This window comes from Bufo bufo, chromosome 4 (assembly GCF_905171765.1).
Source record: "Bufo bufo chromosome 4, aBufBuf1.1, whole genome shotgun sequence".
Lineage (NCBI taxonomy): Eukaryota > Metazoa > Chordata > Amphibia > Anura > Bufonidae > Bufo > Bufo bufo.
The window spans coordinates 544,724,428-544,749,984 of NC_053392.1; the positions used below are offsets into that span (position 1 = coordinate 544,724,428).

The 25,557-nt window shown below is 42.2% G+C and overlaps 1 protein-coding gene across 2 annotated transcripts in view; it reads right to left on the minus strand.

Annotated features, from left to right (window-relative positions):
- Positions 1-25,557, minus strand: part of KIF16B (kinesin family member 16B) — a 355,224-nt gene that overhangs the window by 173,373 nt on the left and 156,294 nt on the right. For both annotated transcript variants that reach the window (XM_040429997.1, XM_040429996.1), the window contains 2 exons: positions 7,535-7,617; positions 5,482-5,570 (listed from right to left, as the gene is read on the minus strand). In XM_040429997.1, the coding sequence (XP_040285931.1) occupies positions 5,482-5,570; positions 7,535-7,617 (172 nt within the window). The remainder of the gene's footprint in view (positions 1-5,481; positions 5,571-7,534; positions 7,618-25,557) is intronic.

Consider the following 25,557-nt stretch of genomic DNA (forward strand, 5'->3'; position numbering starts at 1 on the left):
GGTTATTATTGGCGAGGAGTGGAAATCGAGCCAGCGTCTGGTGGGGACTGAGAAGTAAGATATAGGAATCCCACTTTTTTTATTATTATTTTTTTTTTACCATAACTTTCTCCAAAAGTAAACCTATGCTTGTGTACTAGGGCGCTGCATTAACAGTGATACACTTCTGTACTAGACATCTTGCATTCGAGAGCTGGAGTGATTAAATATTAGAATGCAGGACAGTCTCCCCTTCTTTCCATCGGTGACTTTTCCGGCTGAACAGCTGTTCTAAACGTCAGAGTGTTTTACTAAAAGTTGTGTGCCCTGGTCAATGTATTAGCACAATACAACGTATCCCCAGCTCCCCGGTGAGAAGCTGCCCTGTGTGATACTCGCCTCTCTCCCTGGGAAAAGAAACTTCAGATTCTTCAGCTCTATTACATTAGCTTTGCCACTGCCAGCCTGAGATTGATCTGTTTGTTCCCTGTGGCTGTCGTGACATATTACACATTGCCTGTAACTCTCGCTTGAAAATATTTATTCAGATGCTTTTGGATGCTTCTGGCCTCTCATCAGATCCATTTTTCCTTTTTTTTTTTCTTATAGATCTTGCCTAGATTTATCTTCTGCCAAAGTAAAACCTGATAAAAAAACAACTTAATTTCAAAATTTAAAGGGGCTGGAGAGACAAGCATTCGTAAGGGTGCATTTACGCTTCTAAATGAGCCCTCTCCGAACCCTAAAGTCTATCTGGTCTATGTTTGCTGTGCACTGTTTCTCACCCTTAAGTATCTCTAGTCCATATATATTATAGAAAGACTCAAATGTATGTATGAACGAGGAGTGTGCTGACTATTTAGGAATTCGGGCAATGTCTGAGAATTCTCGGCCAGAGGGAGCTCATAGTACCATAGCAGACTGCAGAACACTGGGGTATGGCCTGGAAAGATGAATGCTGCTCTAAAGCAAAGTATATAAGGATTATGGTTGGTAGCGAGGGGCTTTTGAATTGCAAAAATCGGGACACTGAAGCCCCAACCGGGAAATGCCCCAAAACAGACAATTTAGAGTGGCAACTGCCTAAACCCTGCCCCTGTAATTCCAAAATTGAGACTTCTGAGTTCTGGAACTACCCACCCCGCTCACATACTTGCCAAATCAGACTCAAGTGTATCGTTATCACTGTGGTAGTATACAAGAATACTAAATGCCTGCAAAATCCAAGTCTATTATATAATGCACAAAAGTTCACAATGCTGGTGATAATGATGAAAAAAAACTATTTATAGATAATAATTAAAAAAAAGTCTGAAAGTAGAACAAAAAGCATAGCCCCTCACGTCGGTGAAATGAATTTCTATATGGGGTCTTCTGTTCTGCTAATACGCACTGCTCCATCTGCCACATCGTGTCACGTATATGTACAGTATGTAAGTACATCATCTAATAATCGGTAGAACACTCAATTTGTAAAATAATCGTTTACTGCAGCCCTAATTGGGAGAGAAACCAGAAACAAGGAGCAGGTAAGCAGGATTCCCTCTGCAGGTAGGGCCATGTGGGGGGCTCTGCCTAAAACACACCCGAACTGGGAGAGGAGGAGACGGACTCAGCAGCAAGGACCAGGTAAGCAGGATTCCCTCTGCAGGTAGGGCCATGTGGGGGGCTCTGCCTAAAACACACCCAAACTGGGAGAGGAGGAGACGGACTCAGCAGCAAGGACCAGGTAAGCATGATTCCCTCTGCAGGTAGGGCCATGTGGGGGGCTCTGCCTAAAACACACCCGAACTGGGAGAGGAGGAGACGGACTCAGCAGCAGGTAAGCATGCTTCCCTCCGAAGGTCTGGCCATGTGTGGGGGTGGACATGCTCAGTCTAATGTGCATGGTCAGCCTAACACAACAATAAGGATAGACAGAACATAAAGCTTTCTGTCACTGTGGTTACAGTGGTGATTGAGGGAGAAATATGCTATTCCTCATATTAAAAACTTCTATTAATAAAATAGAAAAACCAGAAGGCAATTTATCTCAGCTTTTAAAGGTTACAACAGCTGCACAGACGCACGTCTGCACCTATACTACCAGACGCCATGGTTCTATCATTTTCCCTATTAAATTATGACACATTCAAAGACAGAAAGAAACCATATTAGCAGCCACCCTACACTTGGCACCAGTCATGAGCTTGGCAGACGATACTGGTTACACTTTGAATGTAACATAAAAAGTACAAGTAGCTCGCAATTTTCCTTACGCACTCAGAAAGCTTTGACAATCCTGCAGACGAACTGTGATTAAAGGACTACGGTTACATCTGAAAGGGGATTTTAACAAAGGAAAATCAACACATCTCTGGAGGGCAAGGCCTCAAAATGATGTTCGCATCGCAGCAGGGCACTACCTGGTCTACTTGACCATTTTCTTCTTCAAGAGAACAAATTAAATGTCAGAAAGAAAAGTGATTATCTACTTATTTATTTCCCATTGCATCAACATATTTTGTGGCGCTCTACATAGATTTCCATCACTTACATCAGTGACTGTCCTCAATAAACTCATAATCTAAGGGTACGTTCACACTTGCGGCAGAGGATTCCGGCAATCCGGACGCAAACTGATGGCATTTGTCAGACGGATCCGGATGCGGATTTGTCTGAATAATGCATTGAAATACCGGATCAGTCTCTCCGGTGTCATCCGGAAAAACGGATCCGGTATTAATTTTTTTGCATTTTTAAAGGTCTGCGCATGCGCAGACCGGAAGGCCGGATCCGTTTTGCCGGAACACTTAATGTCGGATCTGCCATTTCAATGTAAATTAATGCCGGACTGAACTGATGCATCCTGAACGGATTGCTCTCTATTCAGAATGCATGAGGGTAAAACTGATCCGTTTTTTTTCCGGTATTGAGCTCCTGTGACGAAACTCAATACCGGAAAACAAAAACGTTAGTGTGAAAGTACCCTAAATTCCCTACATAAAAGACAAAGATAAACACAAAGGGCGATTAGATAGGACAGGGGTTCAGCAACCTCTAGCACTCCAGCTGTGGTAAAACTACAACTCCCAGCATGCTCCATTCTGTTCTACGGGAGTTCTGACAAGAAAGTGTCGTAGTCTCACCACAGCTGGTGTGCCGGAGATTGCAGATCCCTGATGCAGAAAGCCAGTTAACCAATAAAACTGGTATTAAACAGTATGGAGTATCTGAAGGAAATAACCCAAACCCAGGAAGAACATGCACTGCTGCATGAGCACTGCTTTGTAACCCCCCCTGTGCTCTGCACACTCTCCGCTCCTAGACATGCTGAGGGCAGAGCTGTGACCTAGCATCTACATATCATATACTCTATGTACTATAGCTTAACCCCACTGAGATCTGCTCAGAAAGCTAATAGACATATTACCGCTTTATTCACGGGCACATATGAACACGGGACCAACACAGATGTCTTCAGCTGCTGAGTGCACATGTAACAGGTCAGCCAGTTTCATAGGTACAAAACTGCTGACAGATGCCCTCTAATAAAAAACATACATGAATTTGTGAATCTACATAAGAATTTTCCAGAGCTTCTTTTCCTACAATTCGAATTGTTCATTTTGGAGTGAAAGAGATGAATTATTTTAAAGGGGCTATCCAATGTTATAAACAACCCTCTCCTCCTGGTCCCCGCACCGCCACTTCATCCGGTGTCAGGGGGGAGCAACCAATGGCAGGCGGGGACGGGGATGAGCCTCCCTAGCGGGTGATGCTAGGGAGGCTCGTCCCCGTCTGCCATTGGCTGCTCCCCCCTGACATCGGATGTTTTCATCTGTGTGGGGAGCGGGGTAACTATATTCCATGTGAGGGGCCCGGCACATGGGGGGCTGTTTATGACATTGGATAACCCCTTTAAGTCATCCAGTGGCCACAGTGCATACAATGCATAAAGTTTTGCCTGCAGTCCAGTCTGCTCCCTCCTCTCCATGTCCACCACTCCACCACCATGTCCACCACTCTTGTTGTTGGGGGCTCATGAACACAACCCTATGTATTTTTGTGGATCCACAAACTACGGATACTTGCCATGTGCTTCCCGCAATTTCTATAGGCCCCTTGGTCAAAATGCCTATTCCTGTCCACAAAACAGATAAGAACAGGACAGGTTCTGTATTTCTGCGGGGCGGACACGGTTATAAACAGATGCACAGTGTGCTGTCCATATTTTTCGCAGCCCAAATGAAATGAATGGGTCTTCATCCAATCTGCAGAAAATGTGGATCTGATGCGGAAAAAAATGCAGTCCTGTGCACGAGTCCTGATAACAACGTCACTCTCGCACGCCTTATGTACCTACACAAGAGGAAAGCACTACTACACCAACGTAGGAATAGCAAGCATTGGAAAAGGAGCAAATGGGTCAGAAAGATCATGGTAGAACATCACTAAACCATGTGGTGAAGAGAAAGTTCTTATATAGTGAAACATTTACATAGTTATACCTGAACTCTGAAAAATATCACAAATCTGCAAAAAAAAAAAATGAACTTTGCTGCAATGAAAGCCTAATCGGATGCCCTACACTGAGATAAAGACCCCGGTAAATGAGGTAACAGAGCGAATAGCTCCTTCCTGAAAACTGGCTGTTCATTACAGGAGGCGAAAGCTGCATTTATATAGAGCAGTCACCTCCGCTGTAGAGGGACCAGCAATCGCTACAGGATTATTCTGGGCAGCAGATCGCTGTAGACAGGACAATCTGCTGCCCAGAAACGCTGATTTAGGCGACCACAGCAGCGATGCTCTCACCTGATGAACAAGCTTGCTCATCGCGCGAACAGCGGCACCTTTAGACAGGATAATTGTGGGGAAAAACGCTCCTTCCTGATAATTGTTCAAATCATCGGCCCATTTAAAGGGGCCTTAATTATATCTATTACTGCATATAGCGCTTTCTAATGAAGGAAGAGGGCGATGTTTCAGCCCTGACCCTGAGCAATGTGACGTGGCCCTTCAAGGGATTGTACAGTCTTGTGTGTGTGTGTGTGTGTGTATAAGTTAGTCTACTTTCACACTCGCGTTTTGGCTTTCCGTTCAGGGCTCTCACAAGCGGTCCAAAACGGATCAGTTTTCATTCTAGTGCATTCTGAATGGAAAAGGATCCGCTCAGAATGCATCAGTTCTGTCTCCATTCCGCTTTGGAGATGGACAGCAGCGTTTTGGTGTCCGTCTGATGAAACTGAGCCAAACGGATCCGTCCTGGCACACAATGTAAGTCAATGGGGGCGGATCCGTTTTCACTGACACAATCTGGCACAAGAGAAAACGGATCCGTCCTCCATTGACTTTCAATGGTGTTCAAGACAGATCCAAACGGATGCATTATCTGAACGGATCCGTCCATGGCGCCGCCAGATTAAAAAACGTTAAACTGGTAATAGAGTGAGGGGTTTAATTATTTTCAAGGGCACTTTCATATTATAAATTATTAGTAGCACAGTTTTTCTTACTTACCCGGGGTTGTAAAGCATGACGGCTGAGAGATTTTCACATGATTTTGAAAGATCGGTCATGGACAAACTGAACGAGGAAAGTAAACCGCTCTGTGGAACAAAATATACAATAAAAAGAATTGCTAAAAAAAATTAAAAAAAACTGTTGTCCCACTTATATTGCATTTGAAAAGAGATATTATAGAATAGTGTTGTCTGGTTTGGACCTCAACAATCAACTGCAATGCAAATAGGAACCCTACAGAAAATGCTTCAGTGCCCTGTGGCGCCACCGTAGGGGAAACAAAGCATTGCACATTGTACATTGAAATCAATGGGACAGCTGTGTAAAGCGTGGATGTGCTCAGTTCTCCAGTGTATGAAAGGCTCTTTGTTGCAACGCTCCATTCTGGCTAATAGATGACGGCTCAGCATGGGAGAGCCCCTCTAAAGGGCTTTAATTTAAAAATGGATTTTTATCCTTTTTTTTTTTTTTTTTTTTTTAACACAGAGAGGTATTCCATATTAGAAGAGATTGATCAAAAACCATATCTATTTAAAATTGGGAAAGTAACCTTCCTGGCCGAAGTTCACGCAATCCCCACTCTTCTTCTATCTTAGGCACAATTACATTTGACACTCTTTCCTAATATTACATTTCCTGATCCTGGGTTACAGTCTCTATTTCTCTTCATTGCTGGATTCATAATAGACCAACTTAGGCCACATTTACATCTGCGCTGTGAACTGTATCTGTCATAGCCGGACACCACCGCGCACCGCCGGCTCTCCATTTACTGTACTGGGATTCGGCGGGGATCCAGCCGCTTTCCGGCATACATGGTCAGACAAAAAATGCTGCATATAGTATTTTGTGTCCAGAAGGCGGCCAGCAATATGCCGTATACAGTGAACTCTGGCAATCTGTTCCTCCACCAGAACAGACCTCTGGAGTTCACAGTGCATATGTGGACGTGGCCATACAGAGCTACAATCTCCCAGTGTTCCTTCCTGGTTAACGGTCTGCACAGAGATTGGTTCCGAAGGTTTGAAATCTGTCACCTAACCCTGTACAGCTATGTGATTGAAAAAACTACCAGGGCAGTAGATTTAAATAGACTACTTGTCTCTACCACCACATACTTTATAGGTGGCTTATACCTAAAGTAAAGAAGAACTCCCACAACATTTTTTATTCTCTGACCTGCATGATGTAATCTGTAGTGAAGGTAATCTTCTTATCAGTAATTGTATTTGTGAGTTATAACCTCCCTTCTGATTCTCAGCTGTGTCATGTGACCAACACTCTGATCTACAACGGACACAGGACAGGAAGTCAGTTACTTCTCTATTCATTCCTATGAGACTGAGAGTGAAGCTCCCATAGGAATACATAGAGAAACAGGCTTCTTGTCCACACATAAGATGCTGTGTTATTTGGAAAGTCTGATTGCTGGTCATATAACACAGCTGAGGATCAGAAGAGAGGGGATAACTCACAAATACAGTCACTGGTAAGAAGATTACCTTCACTACAGTTTACATCTTGTTCCTTTCTAACAGGTCAGAGAATAAACATTTTTGTCGGACTGCTTCTTTAATATATGTGTTGATGCAAGCTTATTTAAATGCTATGAACTTAGTACAATGGTGCCCATACACTTTCAATAGCTGTCGACTGACAATTAGCTCAAACATACATGCTGGGCTTGACCAAATTTCTATGTCCTTTCAAAAGGGAGAGAGGAGAATTCCACTGCCAGACAACTCTGGTGGCGGATTATCTATTGGGAGGAAAAAAGGACCAGGGGTTGAAATTCAACATATTCGATCCTTCTCTTCCCCAACATCATTAATAAGTGGAGAGTCCAGAGCTCCCCACACACATTAGATTGTCACCTGTCCCCACCGAAAGTTGTGGTTTCGGCCAGCAATAATCTAACATCTGTAAGTGCCTTAGGTATCAAAGATCATGGTTTTCTAGTTGCATCCTTATTTGAAAAGATGACTACACAATTCAAACATTTTCTATGCAATAAGAGGCAGATTTACTATATTTTCATTTGTTTCCTTACCTTCCTTTTTTCTCTTAATTTAGCAGCTTCTTTTGGATGATTAAAGCGAAACATGTTGGTCCTTCCCAAGAGAATAACCGCACCTTGAAATTCAAACCATAATGACTTTTACATATTTCAAAATATTTTCTTAAAAGAAAAAGTCATTTCAAAAGTAAAAAATAAATACATAAAATTAAAAAGATGGAAAAACGCTACACAGGCAGGACAGGAGGGAATCTACTATGGCCTTTATACCAGAAAAAAAAAATCTAACAGTCAGAATTTTTTTTGTAATGGTAAGATGAGACAACCCTTTTAATACCCATCCAATGATACAGAAATGACCATTTTATTTCATAAACAAGACTCGGAACAGAGAAAGAAAAACGTAATACAACAAAAAGCAATTCGAAAGCTAATCACATTACCATGATCACGTGATGGTTTATATTTTTAAGTGCTTTTCTACGTTTCCTGACCAATTACTGTATTTAGAAGATAAATCATCTAAACCTTCATGTAAATTCATCCACACTCGTTGATCTTCTATCTTCCCACAACTCAAATGTATTATCAGGCATCTGCCAATTACTCACTGCAAAGCCTGGGGAGGTGCAGTTAAGCTCTCCACAGCTAGAAATGTTCCAACAAAGGCGTTCTATCAGTTCAGCTAAGTGTCATATTAAAAAAGACTTGTAGGATAGAAAGAAAATGCCGAAAGGGCCTGGATCAGAATTACAAATGAGTGTATGATGGCGACTGGAATAAAACAATTAAATAAGCCCCTTAAAGAAAAAAAAATAACCTGATTATTAACCTTGCATTAAAGTTGCTGGAACTACTTATGAGCTGGGTCTCGGTACTTGCAAAGCTATGTGTTGTGTAATACAGAGCCCAATCAGCGAGATACTGGGCAGAGTTTCAGATTTCCACATCACGCTAAGAAAAGCGTGCTAATAATAATAAAGCAGATGGTAAACTGATGGACTAGGCGGAAGGTTAAGCACAATGGTTATGCGTGTACCATAGCTCATTTTACTCACAAGGTATTCTTCCCGGCCTCATCTACCACAGTTCGGTTTACTGAGCCTTGACAGTCAAATCCGTTCTTACCCATTAAAAGCTAATCATATGTATACATCTCTGCCGGTGTGTGACGCCACACTATATGGTAGAAACCAGGCCACAATTCTTTAATTTCACTAAAAGCACTTTCTATCGATTGTATAAACCTATTGGTTGAGTGACGTCTGTTATGAAGTGACCCAATAAAGGAGTTGTCTCAGTTGGAGACCGAATATGGCAAGTACCGCTCCTGGTATACAGCCGATTGTGCCAGCGGCCGCTGCAGGGAAATTTAGCATTACATCATTCCCATTAAACAAGGACGACTCGAGTCCACCAGAATGAGAGGCACGCCTACAGAATGGCTCAGTGATGGTGGTACCGAGTGAGAGACCCCTCTCTATGATGTCCATCTACCCCATCAGGACACATGGACAAGGGTTAATCTTTTTAAATACCGTGCTCCCTCAGAATACAATATTTTCAACATACAAGGGTCTTTTCTGACCCATTGTAAGTTGAAACTAGGCTCAGCATACAATGTCTCAGACTCAGATCCAACCAATCAAGGCCACTTCCCTGGTAAAATTGCTGTATTCCTGACTGATATCTGTGAGGACTGGTTTTATCTGTCTTCGGGTACTTTCACACTAGCGGCAGGATGGATCCGACAGGCTGTTCACACTGTCTGATCTGTCCTGCCACTATTTTGCCGTGCCGCCGCTCCATCCCCATTGACTATAATGGGGACGGGGGCGGAGCTCCGGCGCAGCACGGCAGTTCGCTGTGAGAGGCCGCTGGACTAAAAAGTCGGACATGGATGACATTTTGGGGCTTTGGAACAGATTACTCAAGTTACAATGGTTTCAACATACAATGGCTGTCCTGGAACCAATTAATATTAGAACTTGAGGGACCACTGTAAAATTCCAAACAAATGCTTACTTTGCAGTATAAAAACCGCAGTAAGCCATGAAACGGAGTTGAACTCCTGGTGACACTATGAGTGTTCCTCCAGAAGGTCTGGTCTATTTGTTAAAAAAAAAAATTTGGTGTTTCCCCCAGAAACAGTGTGAATCTTAACCAAGGGCTGTTTCTCGTTTTGAAGCTCATCCCATATCCAGTGATCGGTGCTGGGCTGCAATGCCAGACACAACCAATGAACAAGAGCGGCACAGTTTCTACAAAAAAGCGGCCTTTCTTTACAACCATACAGCCCTTTTAAATAGTGTTTCCGTGATTGTATCCAGACATCACTATTTAAAAAGAGGTTGTCCCACAAAAAATATTCAAGATTTATCAAACCAGCACCTGGATCTGAATACTTTTGGAATTGCTTGTAATTCATTATTTATACATAATATAAGTTCCTCACCAAAAAGGGTGCTGTAGACACAGCTCCTGTATGTGTTCGCGGCAGGCAATCCAGCACTTGGCCACAGCGGAAAGACAGGAAGGTAAAAATCAAAATCTTGCTGCTAAAAAAGTATACTTTATTCAATCCAATAAAAATTAGGATAATAGAGCACTTTAAAAAAAAAAATTCCCAGTGTTTCTGACGCGTTTCACACGTTACCCATGCTTTGTCATTTATTGGATTGAATAAAGATTACTTTTTTTTTAGCAGCAAGATCTGGATTTCTTTTTTCCCTAATTAAACATTTAGTTTAGCCACAGAGCTATATATATATATATATATATATATATATATATATATATATATATATATATATATATATATATATATAATTATTTTTTTTATTAGTGCCACCTGCTGTGTTATTTTACTTATTTCTTGACCACCTCACTGAGGTGGTCGCACATGCTCAGTTTAAATCTTCAACTATCACTGCGGTAGTTATGGGGAAAAAGCTACAGAAGAAAGGACATGCTCACTGAGAAAGGACATGTCCCCTGAGCTGCCAGCCTGAAATAAACCTAGCAGAACAATTGGAGTAATGAAAGGGGAGGTCTCTGGTCCCATGTGAGGTACAGGGCTGGTTCTAGCTTTGTTGGAAAGAAATTGTCATGTACTATACGATGTCTGATTTTCATTTTTTGCATCAGTCATGGGATAACCCCTTTAATTTTTTATTTCTACCATGATATGCCTGATTGTCTATAGAAAATTAGTTATTATGAAAAGGAAGGATATGAGTGATTTGGTCAAATTTCCACTTGGCTATCTTCTCCAACTTCTATGTTAGCTCAGCTTGCACATCCATAGAGAGACTGAACATGCCACAGCCTAGGCACGTAATTGCACTTGAAGATCTAATTTAGGTGCAAGTTTGTACTCCATATTAAAGGCTGCTACATCCCAAATGTCTGGCGAGCAGCACGGTTTCAGCGACACACACTGTTCTGGGGGAATAAAGTTTCTCCTTCTGCAATCCGCCAAATTGCCATAGACAGTCGTATAGGCCAGGTAAATCTCCATGGGGAAAAAGGGAATGTATTATTATGCAGGAGGACCAAAAGCTGGCTTTCTAGTGCCACCTATCGGATGGCTACCCTAAAAGTCTATATCTGGCACTTTAAACAGACCGAGTAATTTTACTTGTAATAAAGGGCTAAATACAGAAGCTGTTTCATGGTTTTTGCCCCTCTTCAGTGCAGAGGAGGATATGGGTTTGGCTGGGTGAGAGGCCTTTGATGTCAGTCTGGTGAATAAAGTTTAAACTAGTAGAGACCACCAAGTTGGGATAGGGAGTCGTAAAAGGGAAATATATATAAGCCCACATCCAGGAAGACAACAGCTGTCTGCTGATGGGTGTCTGTTCCTTATAGGAAAGATTCTGGTTTTGGCTTATATGCCAAATTATGTTCCAAAGTCTTTTTAAAGGGCCAGACATTGACACACAGGGTATCCATCTAATAGGTGGCACTAGAGAGCACTTTTGTCCTCCTGGAAAAAAGCTTACTTACATTCACACCTGCACACTCTGTAAAATAGAGCGCACTGTCTTTGATCTTATGCATATGGACATCATAAATCTAGGCTTCGCTCACATATGTGTTGGAGACTCCATTTGGTCCACCCTTGCCGATTCCATCAAAAATCCAAACCATACAGATCCCCATATTGTCCGTCATTAAGTGGATATGTTTTTAACTTGCATTCCATTTGTCAGTTCATATCACAAAACAGAAAGAGGGAATGCCTGATGCAGATGTGAACAAAGCCAAAGACTAGGTTCATATCAACATTTGCTAAATGTGGAAGTAGGTTCCAGCAGAGGAGCACACTACCGGAATTACCAGATCTGGTATGCATCAGTTTTGTATTTTTTTTGCCATAACCTCAACGGATCCATTTATAGTGAACAGAGATCAGGCGGACCCCGCGGTGTCCGGCTATGCGGGATAAAGTACGTGTAAGTCCAATAATCTGCTCCTCTGCCAGAGCAGACTACTGGAATTACTGAATGCAGATGTGAACTTGGCCTAAAGTAGCTTGAATCTCCATACAAAAAAAAATGCACTTATTGAAGTCTGAATATTATAATTCTCATTATTTAACAAGCTTGTTTGAAAATGTGACTTTCCAGATTTCCAAATGATTTCCTATCCAGAGAAAACAACAGAACTGTGAATAATTTCATCTGTGTTCAAGATCACATGTAAATCTCACTTATATGATGATGAGCGCACAAACAGGGGGCATGAAAGGATCAGCTGGTGAGTAATATTCAGAAAAGAGTAGGTGGATGTGAAGTGATGAGAGTCCATACTTCATACAGGCTTAATATGTATTATAGTCACATGGTCTGAATGTTACATCTCGGAGTGAAATAAACATGTTTAATGACTTGGCTGTTCCACTTCACAGGCGCATTTCAGAATCAGGACCCATTACTGAAACATGCAACCATCAGATGAAGCTTTTCTTGATCTATTATACACTGCGTGCAGAATTATTAGGCAAATGAGTATTTTGACCACATCATCCTCTTTATGCATGTTGTCTTACTCCAAGCTGTATAGGCTCGAAAGCCTACTACCAATTAAGCATATTAGGTGATGTGCATCTCTGTAATGAGAAGGGGTGTGGTCTAATGACATCAACACCCTATATTAGGTGTGCATAATTATTAGGCAACTTCCTTTCCTTTGGCAAAGTGGGTCAAAAGAAGGACTTGACAGGCTCAGAAAAGTCAAAAATAGTGAGATATCTTGCAGAGGGATGCAGCACTCTTAAAATTGCAAAGCTTCTGAAGCGTGATCATCGAACAATCAAGCATTTCATTCAAAATAGTCAACAGGGTCGCAAGAAGAGTGTGGAAAAACCAAGGTGCAAAATAACTGCCCATGAACTGAGAAAAGTCAAGCGTGCAGCTGCCAAGATGCCACTTGCCACCAGTTTGGCCATATTTCAGAGCTGCAACATCACTGGAGTGCCCAAAAGCACAAGGTGTGCAATACTCAGAGACATGGCCAAGGTAAGAAAGGCTGAAAGACGACCACCACTGAACAAGACACACAACCTGAACGTCAAGACTGGGCCAAGAAATATCTCAAGACTGATTTTTCTAAGGTTTTATGGACTGATGAAATGAGAGTGAGTCTTGATGGGCCAGATGGATGGGCCCGTGGCTGGATTGGTAAAGGGCAGAGAGCTCCAGTCCGACTCAGACGCCAGCAAGGTGGAGGTGGAGTACTGGTTTGGGCTGGTATCATCAAAGATGAGCTTGTGGGGCCTTTTCGGGTTGAGGATGGAGTCAAGCTCAACTCCCAGTCCTACTGCCAGTTTCTGGAAGACACCTTCTTCAATCAGTGGTACAGGAAGAAGTCTGCATCCTTCAAGAAAAACATGATTTTCATGCAGGACAATGCTCCATCACACGCGTCCAAGTACTCCACAGCGTGGCTGGCAAGAAAGGGTATAAAAGAAGAAAATCTAATGACATGGCCTCCTTGTTCACCTGATCTGAACCCCATTGAGAACCTGTGGTCCATCATCAAATGTGAGATTTACAAGGAGGGAAAACAGTACACCTCTCTGAACAGTGTCTGGGAGGCTGTGGTTGCTGCTGCACGCAATGTTGATGGTGAACAGATCAAAACACTGACAGAATCCATGGATGGCAGGCTTTTGAGTGTCCTTGCAAAGAAAGGTGGCTATATTGGTCACGGATTTGTTTTTGTTTTGTTTTTGAATGTCAGAAATGTATATTTGTGAATGTTGAGATGTTATATTGGTTTCACTGGTAAAAATAAATAATTGAAATGGGTATATATTTGTTTTTTGTTAAGTTGCCTAATAATTATGCACAGTAATAGTCACCTGCACACACAGATATCCCCCTAAAATAGCTAAAACTAAAAACAAACTAAAAACTACTTCCAAAAATATTCAGCTTTGATATTAATGAGTTTTTTGGGTTCATTGAGAACATGGTTGTTGTTCAATAATAAAATGAATCCTCAAAAATACAACTTGCCTAATAATTCTGCACTCCCTGTATGTTTATACATTAAACAGGGCTACATTGTAGGTGGAATTAAGTTAATTACATTGATGTAAACTCATTAATATAAGGGAAATGATTCTTGTTCACCAAAACTATTTGTAGCAGAATGCAGTACATGGTTGGCAACGTCAGGCTCTGGTTTAATAGGAGGGGTAGTCCGAGTGTTTTATACGGATGACCACTCCTCAGGAAAGGTCAGCAGTATCTGATCGGTGGAGGACGGACCCCCGCCAATCAGCTGCACATCCCGTAGCCTCTTGCTAAGCCATGTGATGTCACATTCATAGGTCATTGGGCCTAGGCACAGCTCAGTCAGCGCTAGGGGGGCGCGAGGGGGCCACAGCACTCACTGGAGATCGGAGGGGATGATCACAAACTGATGATGTATAAAACACTTAGAAAACCTCTTTTATTCAGAATATAAAAAGTGTAGAATAGAGTCGACAATTTAACATTACTTTTTGGGATACAAATAGGCATATTTGTAAGTTTACATGGGACTGCAGGTAAACTAATAAATGCAATGTTCTCATTATTGAGGTTCTCCATTTTTTGGGTGGGAACGGCGCGTTTGGCCTTCTTCATACTTTTCCCTAATAATGGTTGTCTACATGTCAGATAGATCATGCAGTAGATACGTACAGAAATGTCCTACATCAACATAAAATGTATGTATAGAAAAACTGCCAAAGAAAGCCACCAGCACGTTTCAACAGGCAGTAGTATTTTTTAAAAATATAGCACATGTAGTTATTACACAGTCAGGAGAACATCTTTAAAGGGGCTATAAGGGTTGCGTCACTCAGGGGGGATTTGATTTAAATCAAACTGATTTAAATCACTAGTCAGTAAGGCTCGATTTAAATCATAGTTTTCTACATACGGTAAAGACAAATTTTTGCTGGTATAACTTCTAATATGCAAGTAGATGAAGATTTTTAGAATAACAACTTTTCATATTCGTTTTTTTTATCCCCAGTTTAATAGGTTAATCATTCATATTTGGACAACTTTTCTGTTGTACTTAGGAAGGAGAAAAATAATTACCTTAACAAATTAAATAGATTTATTCAACTGAAACAAATAACATTACAGCATATGTTATTTGCTTAAACATCTTCTTGTGCAGATCTATTCCACTCCAAACAATCAGAAAAATATTGTTTCTATTCTATTCACTGAACTTCTTTAAACTTAGCACTGAAGGGGTTGATTCTGTATTCATAGGTTTGTAGAAGTTAGGGTTAAGGTCTTTTTCTCAACTCTGTTCATGTGATAACATTTTTGCTGTGAAGAGGCATGTGATCTCTGCTGAGTCAAATTCAGTTTTGAGAACTGCCAAAGTAAACCAAGCATCTGTGATAATATCTTGTAGGCAGAGAAACTGCCCAATAATCTTACAAAAACCTCTGGAAGAGCATGACATTGTGAATGGATTAATGGAATTTATTTACCAAAAAAATTAAACATATACAGCCTTATTCTACATAATTAAAAAACGAATCTTTATTTAGTGATGGAATAACCTTTGGATGGTAATATATTTTCCTCAAAAAACATTTTATCTAAAAAAAAAAATCTGATTTAAATAAAAAAAAGTCCGATTTAAAAAAAAAAAAAAAGTTTTTTGATAAAAAAAAAAATCTTTGATTTTTATCCACCCTGGCGACACTTCCAGAACAATGTGACCCTAGCCCTGCAGCGCATGCACGAGTCCGAATCTCTTGCCATAGCTATCACAGTGCTATCACAGTATCTATCATCATACTTGTGCACCATGAGGAAACCTCATTAATGTCTGTATTCAATATCTCAACGTTGGCTTGGAAGATCTAAAATGCAGAAATCTGTCACCTAAAAGCCAAAGAAAAATGGGGCTCATAAAATTGTCAGCACCTAGTAATAGATCACAGATAACCGACTCTTATGAACAAACAACCTTTGAAAAATTTGAGGTAGCGCTAACCTCCCTCTGCCTACAGAAAAATACATAAATAAAAACCTTCAAAGGGTTTTTCCAGAATTACTAGGGTTTTTAGCACTTATAGTATGCTCATGTACATCTTCCCCATGCGTTTTCATTTTGAATTTGGACTCTCCTGACCGGTTTTCAATATGTAAATAAAAAAATGACTATTTTCCCATCCTGTATGTAGCACTTCCTGCTGCTGTATCCAACCAAACCCATGATGCACTTCTGCTTTCTATGTCACAGCTCCAGCACCGCCCCTAACACCCAGCTAGTTTATAGCTCCTCCCACCAGCTAGTTATATAGACACTCCCCTATCACTGCATCTATTGCCGTTTTAACACGCTCATGGACATAACATCACAGGAAATAAGAAAGAGCTGCATGGACATAGTCATGTGACCACAGCCCAGAACGGGAGATAAGAGCAATAAAGGTGAAAGAAACACATTACAAAATTACAGCTACCTTCATGAATGATCACATTAAAAGCTAAGGAAGTTGATGCAAACCGGAAAACCAGGGATTGTGTGGGACTTAAAAAAAAAGTGTGTACGAGTAGAAAGTGTAGTAAAATTAAAACATAACTAGTAATCACCAGCTCCATCCCCTGCCATTCTGCTGGTCACCAACAGTCCTGCAGCTATGAAGTCATGTTCATCAGTTACAGTCAGGTCCAGAAATATTTGGACAGTTACACAATCTTCATGATTTGGGCTCTGCATGCCAGCACATTGGATTTGAAAAGAAACAACCAAGATGCAATTGAAGTGTAAACTTTCAGCTTTAATTCTAGGGGTTGAACAAAAATATCCTGTAAAAAAATTAGGAACTGTAGCTGTTCTTTGTGATGCTTTGCCAGGCCTTTACTGAAGCTGTCTTCAGTTGATGCTTGTTTGTGGGTCATTCTGCCTTAAGTTTTGTCTTAAGTGAAATACATACTCAGTCGGGTTGAGATCTAGTGATTCACTCGGCCATTGGAAAATATTATACTTCTTTGCCTTAAACAACTACTGGGTTGCTTTTGCAGTATGGTTTTGGTCATCGTCCATCAGTACTGTGAAGCTCCGTCCAATCAGTCTTGCAGCATGTGGTTGAATATGAGCAAAAAGCATATCCTAGTCCGGGCCGTCTTTAATGCGGGGCAAAAGGGGCAGCTGCCCTGGGCCCAGTTGCTGCTGGGGCGCCCAAGGCAACTGCCTCTTGAGCCCCGCTGGCCAGTGGTGTAGCGTGGGGGGGCCAGGGGGCTATAGCAGGGCACCAACGCCAATTAGGCCAAGGTGGCCCCAGGCGGCGCAATCCCTGGTGACAAGTAGGGGGCGGCGGTAGGGCACAGGGAGATAAAAGCTTCCATTGTGGAAGTGCTCATCTCCATAGTCATCTGTATCGCAGTCCTCAGGACAGCAATACAGATAGATGTGCTGCGGCGGGGCATGGGAGGGAGAGGAGTTTCCCTTCCCTGTTCTTCTGATAGGCTGCAGACACTAGGCTTGAAGCCTATCAGAGGCCAGTGCAGGCGACGCCTCAGCCGTACAGCGTGGGACACAGGCCGGAACAGGCCTGCATTGCATCGCTGCCAGCCTGATGGAGGTAAGTTTATTTTTTTATATGGTACTACTTACTGGCACATGATTGGGGGGCATCTATGGTGGCACTTGTTACTGGCACATGATTGGGGGGCATCTATGGGGGTACTTGTTACTGGCACATGATTGGGGGGCATCTATGGGGGCACATCTTTCTGGTACATTATTGGAGGGAACTGTGGGGGCATCTATGGGGGCACTTCTTACGGGCAGATTATTGGTGGCACTTATTACTGGCACATTATTGGGGGCATCTACTGAGGCCACAAAAGAAGGGGTATTTTATATGGGGGAAGGGGGAAAGAAACACTATGGGGGCTTCCACTGAGGCCACAAAGAAGGGGTATTTTATATGGGGGGCTCTGTATAGGGGCATTTTATACTGGGGTACATTATGGTGGGTACTATGGGGAATAGGAGAGAGGAATACTATGGGCTTATCTATGGGGGGCACCAAGAAGGGGTATTTTATACTTGCAAATTATGGGAAACACTGAGGGCATCTACTGGGGCACTATATATGGGGCATTTAATACTGTTACATTATGGGGGGCACTAAGAAGAAGAGGGGAGAGGAGCACTATGGGGGCATTTACAGGGGGCACTATATAGGGGCATTTTATACTGGCACATTATGGGGACATTAGCTCAACTGGGGGCATTAAAAGGGGGTATTTTTTGCACTGGCACATTACCTCTGGGGGGCATTATGATAGACTTTAATACTGCTGGGGGTTTATGGGGATCATCATTACTAGTATAGGCACTATGGGAGCATTATTACTTCTGGGGCACAGTGGGGAGCACTATTACTACCATGTGGGCTCTAGCAGAAAATCATTCCTATTGGTGGGCCTTTTGGGAGCACTATTACTGTGGGGGCACCTTGGCACAGTATCAGCTTACCACAATTATTTTTGGGGGATGTTATGTTTACACTATTAGTGTCAGGGGCACTATTTGCTGGACGCAGTTATTTTAGGGCACTGTGTGCCAATAATTATTGAAGGGCACTATCTGCATGGTACTAGTATTACCAGGGGGTTTATCTGTTTCTGCAGTATAGTATTGGGGAGCACAGCAGCACAGTATTGGGGGTGGTAGGAGGATTTGTCCAGAAGATGGGAGGATGATGGAAAAGTAGTAAACTAAGATTTTGTTTGTCAAACTGCAGAGACGAGAAATGGCTGCAAAATGCTGGTCTGGTCTGAAAGAGACGTCACTGGATGCAATTGGTATGTGGCGCTGTATTACCCTGTATGTAGGGGTGGATGGAGGGGTTAGTAGTACAGTACTATCTGCACATTGTAAAAATAAAATAAAAATAGTAATCTGCAAAATACTATATATTTGTGTCAGAAGTTGTGCTTTTTAAATTTTTAGAATGATACAGCCATTTTATTTGATACTTTTGTGCTGATTATTTATTTTCTCTATATTAAGGGACACTATAGTCACCAGAACCACAACAGCTAAACATAGTAGTTCTGGTGTCTATAGCATGTCTCTGCAAGCTTTTTAATGTAAACACTGCCTTTTCAGAAAAAAAGGCAGTATTTACATTACTGCCAAGGAACACCTCTAGGGGCCACTCATCATTATTAAAGTTTACTACTCTACGAGGTGTGTGGATTTTTTTTTGCGCATGTGTGTGTTGTGGTGGAGGGCGTGATTTCATGCTAGGGTGTGGGAAGGCGGGATCCAGGGGGCCCAAGTAAATTCTTGCCCAGGGTCCAATCAATATTAAAGAAGACCCTGATCCTAGTACAATTCAGAATTCGTCTGGCTGCTTCTGTCTTCAGTGATGTCATCGATAAACACTAGTGACCCAGTGCCACTGGCAGCCATCCTACTGCCTCCACCATGTTTTACAGAGGATATGGTATGCCTTGTATTATGAGCCATTCCAAGCCTTCTCCATACTTTCTTCTTCTCCTCATTCTGTTACAGGTTGATCTTAGTTTCATCTGTGCAAAGAATGCTGTTCCAGAACTGGCCTGGCTTCTTTAGATGTTTTTTGGCAAAGCCTAATCTGTCCTTTTGATTTTTAAAGCTTATTAATGGTTTGCACCTTGTGGTGAACCTTTTGTATTTGCTCTCATGAAGTCTTCTCTTTATGGTAGATTTAGATGCTGATACACTTACTTCCTGGAGAGTGTTCTTCACTTGGGTGGGTGTTGGGAAGGAGTTTTTCTTCACCATGGAAAATATTCTGCGATCATCCACCACTGTTGTTTTCCGTGTATGTCCAGGCCCTTTTTGAGTTCCCGAGCTTACCAGCGTGCTCTTTTTTTACCAGAATGTACCAAACTGTTGGTTTTGCCACTGCTAACATTTCCGCTACCTATCTGATGAATTTCTTCTTTTTTTCAGCTTAATAAGGGCCTGTTTCTCTTACATTGAGAGCTCCTTTGACCGCATGTTGTGGGTTCAGAGCAACAGCTTGCAAATGTAAATGCCATACCTGGAATCAACACCAGACCTTTTACCTGCTTAATTGATGAATTAACAAGGGAATAGTTCATATACCCCATTACAATTATCTTTGGTCCTTTGAAAAATAGGCAGCTACATATTAAAGAGAGCCTAAACTCTCCTTCAAGCGCAGCCACCCTCCATTCACTTCAAAAATAGCCAAGAAAGAGCGCCTGGCTATTACTGGAAGTCCCATAGAAGTGAATGGAGAGCCCACTGTGCTCACTGAGAGCCCACACACTCTAAATGATTACCGGAAATAGCCACGCCAGCATTCGGCTATTTTCAAAACTCCCAAAGAAGTGAATGGAGGGTGGCCGCACTTACGCAGGGCGCCCTCATTCATTTTGGGGATCCCATTCTAAAGACAGATGCAGTTTCCAGAGGTGGTATATCCTAGCGATATGCTACTAATATCTCAGACAAGACAACCCCTTTAAAGGTAAATTACTTATAGAATCGTTATAGTGAGGGAGGGATAGTGGCTTGATTTTTGCTCTACAATGAAGGTGTAGAAACATCTCAAAGATTATCAGGCCCCCAGAACTAAATTCCAAGTGTCATAGAAAAGGGTCTAGTCTGAATACTTAGGTCCATGCAAAATGTGAGTTTTCCCTTTTTTAATAAATTTTCAAAAATTCTGTTTTCACTTTCTCATTATGGGGTTTCGAGTGTACACTAATGAGAGAAAACTTTATTTGTTTATATTTTAGCAGAACATAATAAAATGTGAAAAAAGTGGGAGGGTCTGAAGACTTTCTGAATGCATGTACACAATAGATCAATTCCAATGCAACTAGCTGATCTTCTAATGTGTTTGGGAGTCTATTGACATTGCCCTCCTAATGGCAGATGTCAGGTTGAAGAAGGACTGCGCAATTGGTTTTGTTCAGTTTGTTCTCAGGGGAGATAATCTGCCATCAGAAGCGTCTGGCAGCTGCTTGCTCCCCTCTCCCTATTGAAAACACATGCACTTTGTCTAAACCAAGAGTACAGGTGCATGTGCAGGAGGAGAGGTGGTCAGAAGGATCAACTGTTGGATATGTGTTTGACCACCTTTGCTCTGTGGCTGCTGCAGTCTTTTTTTTCTTTCTATTTTTGGTTATACTTTAGCTTTCGGTCCCTTGCAGATGAGTATTAAAAAATTAATTTAAAAAAATCCATGTTTTGCTGAAACTGCTCAAAAACACTGCACTCACTGAAAAACAATGCCAGCAAGGCATGAAAGTCATTACAGCTTTTCACTGAAGGATCATATTACACAGACCAGAGCTGAAAGGAGACTGGTGGAGTAAGAGGGAGAGGGGAGAGAGAAGGCGGCGGCGCACACACATGATCATCTTGAAGTAGGTATTGTACTATATCATACCAGTGCTCGAATGAGACCAGCATTGCTCAGTCTTTTTAATGTAAAATCCTAGTCTGCTGCCGTGTCTGTGGGATGAAGGAGGGGTATGTCTCATATAATAGCAAATGATGGCACACAGTACGGAGGCTGGAAGAAGATGGGGAGCTCACCCCGTACAACAATCAGAACCTCTAGTGGTTCATTAGAAGCAGACACAGTGCTACTGAGTGAGGGGGAACATCACAGCAGGCAGTGCCCACCGCATCTGGAATTGAGTCTGTAAAGGGGAAAACCTACTAAAAAATACATTATACAGACCACATTTTCATCAGGAAGACTGTTATATTGAAGACTAAAAATTCTCCCGATGTGATAGGTACATTTAATATCTCCTTTTTCAATCCTTTAATTATATCCATTTCTGGGACAAGCGAGTGACCGCTAATGATGACTTATAACCGCTCCCACAGGGGTCCCCAGGCACCCAAGACTCCTGAACAGCAAATTTACATAACTTCCAACTGAGAAAGCAGTAATTAGAGTCATACTGGTTGTCAGACTGCTTCCTCAGAAACAGATGATTTACATAATGTAATGTTTTGCTCTGGCGGAGATGTTCCCTAAAGTTACTTTTAACGATTATTACAAACTACAGTAGAAATTGCTATCGTATAGACTACTTTGGCTATGGCAAAAAAAAGTTAAGACTGTGTGCGGCTTCCCAGCACAAAAACATGGTGTGCGCCCCCTGAGCAGACTGAGGAGCAGAAACAAAGCCTCTGAGAACCAATACGTATATGCCACCGAGGCATAAATAATGTAAACCACAGAGACGTCTGAGGTGTGAAGTTTAGGATGGGCTGTAGCTTTCTGCAGTTTGTATCCTTAACATCCAACCTCATTTAGTAAAAGCAAAGCAAAATATTAAAATGCAGATTGCCCAATACACCCGTAAATTATTGGGAACCAAAATACGTTGCAATACAGCGTAAAAATTCCCTTTCTGACTTTACTGTCAGAAAAGTGGAGCTTTAGAGAGCTGTATTACAATGCACAGAGTTGTAGAAAGCCGTAAACAACCATAAGAGTGTTCCCGGCTACAAGAACACATGAAGCTCAATAAAATATTGATACGCTGCAGGTTGACTACCTGCAGACACTTCACAGGCTTCAGTGGCTTTAACCAAAGATATCATATTCCACAAGTAAGCCAAGTCCTTGATGTAACTCATCTGGTCTGAACTTTACTTGAAAACTAACAGTATGAATACTGGATCGTACAAGCTAAGAAAACACGTAGACAATGGGCACTGAGTAGACGTGCTGCACAGCAGGAGCGGAATAATATTACGATGGGGAAAAGATAACAGCGCTAATCGATAGAACTCAAAGGTTTTCTTTTGTAGATAAAATCATAAAAAACATTAAGTGGCTGATGAGTTTCTGGTTCCACCAAGCATCATTCATATTCAAAACATAAGAAAAGCCAATGTACATATTTATAATACAAGAAAACCAGCAGCAAGTAACCAAATAGATGTCAAAATACACACAGTGGATTAAACCAATAAGTGATATTATTGTTCACAAACATATCAGTCAGTACAAGTCAGACGCCTTCGGGGACTGGATTCGGCAAAAATCTAAAAACATGCCAACGCTTTGTGCATGCCTGGTCGTTGCCAGGTGTCGCTGTCCGCGCTCCTGACCGGTTTGTTCTAGGACATTTTTCCCCATAATATAACAATATATAGAACATATTTTCTAATAGCTGCTCCACAATTATAAGTATTTACTAAAAACAGACCAGTCTGGAGAGGTGAAGTACTGGTTAAAAGGGGCAGACCAAATTACAGGGTACATACTGTACACTACTATGTGGCACCACTGTAGCCATCTAAAGGTCCCTGCAATCCTAGCACTTCTTCTGGTCTACTGACTAGAGTTCTAAGGAATTACATCCACTACTTTAGCTTCCCTAGATCTTTATATAGATACTCCAATTTTAAGGGTCTCTATCCCTTTCCAATTTCCTTTTGGGACACACAAATGCCATATAGGGGGGAGGTCTCCCCTTTATGATATAGAGTAGTAAGCTTCTAAGTATGGACTGTTCCCACTCTGGCTGACCTCTCTGGAGACTGAATTACATGGTTGGCCATTTATTTGAATGACCAGCGTTAAGCCTCGTTCACACGTCAGAGTTTTGGTCAGTGATTATGAGCCAAAACCAGGATTGGAGCCTCTACAGACATAAGGTATAAGAGAAAAAGCTGCACCTGTTCTGTGTTTAGAGCCGCACCTGGTTTTGGCTCACAGTCACCGACTAAAGGCTCATGCACACAAACGTATTTTCTTTCCGTGTCCGTTCCGTTTTTTAACGGACCGTATTTGGAACCAATCATTTCAATGAGTCTGCAAAAAAAGGGAAGATACTCTGTGTGCATTAGGTTTCCGTATGTCCGTATTTCCGTTCCGCAAAAAAGTAGAACACGTCCTATTATTGTCCGCATTACGGACAAGGAAAGTACTGTTCTATTAGGTGCCAGCCAAATACGGAATGCACACGGACCTCATCCATATTTTTTGCGGATCCGTTTTTTTGCTGACCGCAAAATACATATGGTCGTGTGCATGAGGCCTAAAACACTGACATGTGAATGAGGCATTAGTGATGAGCGAATCAATTCATACAAATTTGTTAAAAAATCAGCGCCCTTGAGCAGTGAGGGTCTGGCCCCGCTGCTCAGTAGACTCTCCCAATTCCCCTTTGATTGACAGGGCCAGATATCTCACTTGGCCTGCACAGATGCTCTGAGGCGCAAGTGCAGAGTCTCAGCTGCTGCTACCTGAGCAGTGCAGATGATGACTGTGCATGCACCACTCATGTCTGGGAATACCCGGAAGTGCGCCTGTTCAGTCAGCATCTGCCCTGCTCAAGTAGCAGAAGTAGAGATTCTGCACTTGACCTGCTATTCGGAGTAGCGGCGCAGGTACGAGACTGACAGGAGCCTGGGATGGCGTAGCAAAGAGTGGTAGTAGCTGAAATATAACCCCCTCTCATTCCTTAGACCAAACTACAGCCAAAAAGATAAAGGTTGAATTGAATTTCTAGTTTTTGCATATAGTGTTCAGAGTAGAGTTGTTGCGATACCAAATTTTTGATTCGGTTTCGATACCATGAAAAAGTATTGCGATACTCGATACCATTCGATACCACGCGAAAAAAATAAACAAAAAAAGCCACGTGCATTCCTCATTTTTAAAAATGGCGAATCGCGCAGTTTTTATTTTATTTTTTCTGTTCCGGCATTCACCACCTAGATTTTTTTTTTTATATTTTAATAGTTTGGACTTTTCTGACGTGGCGATGTAATATGTTTATTTATATATTTTATATGTGAAATTGGGAAAAGGGGGGTGATTTATACTTCATATTTTAGTGTTTTTTTTTTTTTCACTTTTTATTTAATAACTATTTCCCCCCTTAGGGGCTAGAACCTGGGATCTTTCATCCCTTTTTCTATTCACCCTGATAGATCTCTATCAGGGTGAATAGGACTCCACACTGTCCCTGCTGCTCTGTGCTTTGTGCACACAGCATCAGGGATGTTACCATGGCAACCAGGGCTTCTGTAGCGTCCTGGCTGCCATGGTAACCGATCGGAGCCCCAGGCTTACACAGCTGGGGCTCCGATCAGAAGCTGCCACTGCACCACCAATGAGGGGGAGTGGAGAGGTCCCTGTGGCCACTGCCACCAATGATTTTAATACTGGAGGGTTGAGAGGGGCCGGCGCACTGTGCCACCAATGATTTTAATGGGATGGGGGGATTGAGGGGGGGGGCACACTGCACCACCAATGATTTTACCCCTTTATACAGGAGGCGGGTACTAGCAGATCAGCGGCAGTTAACTGCCGCTGATCGCAGCTCCCTGTCAGGGGCAGGGTGCCGGCAATGCGATTCTGCTGCCGGCACCCGCCTCCTGTATGTGTTAAAGACTGACTACTGTATATGAGTCCAGACTTTCACTATCAGGCCACACAGAGCGGCGCCCAGCGATGTCTCAGCACTCACCATTTAGTCCTGGGCGCCGCTCCGTTCGCCCGCAGTGCCCCATTA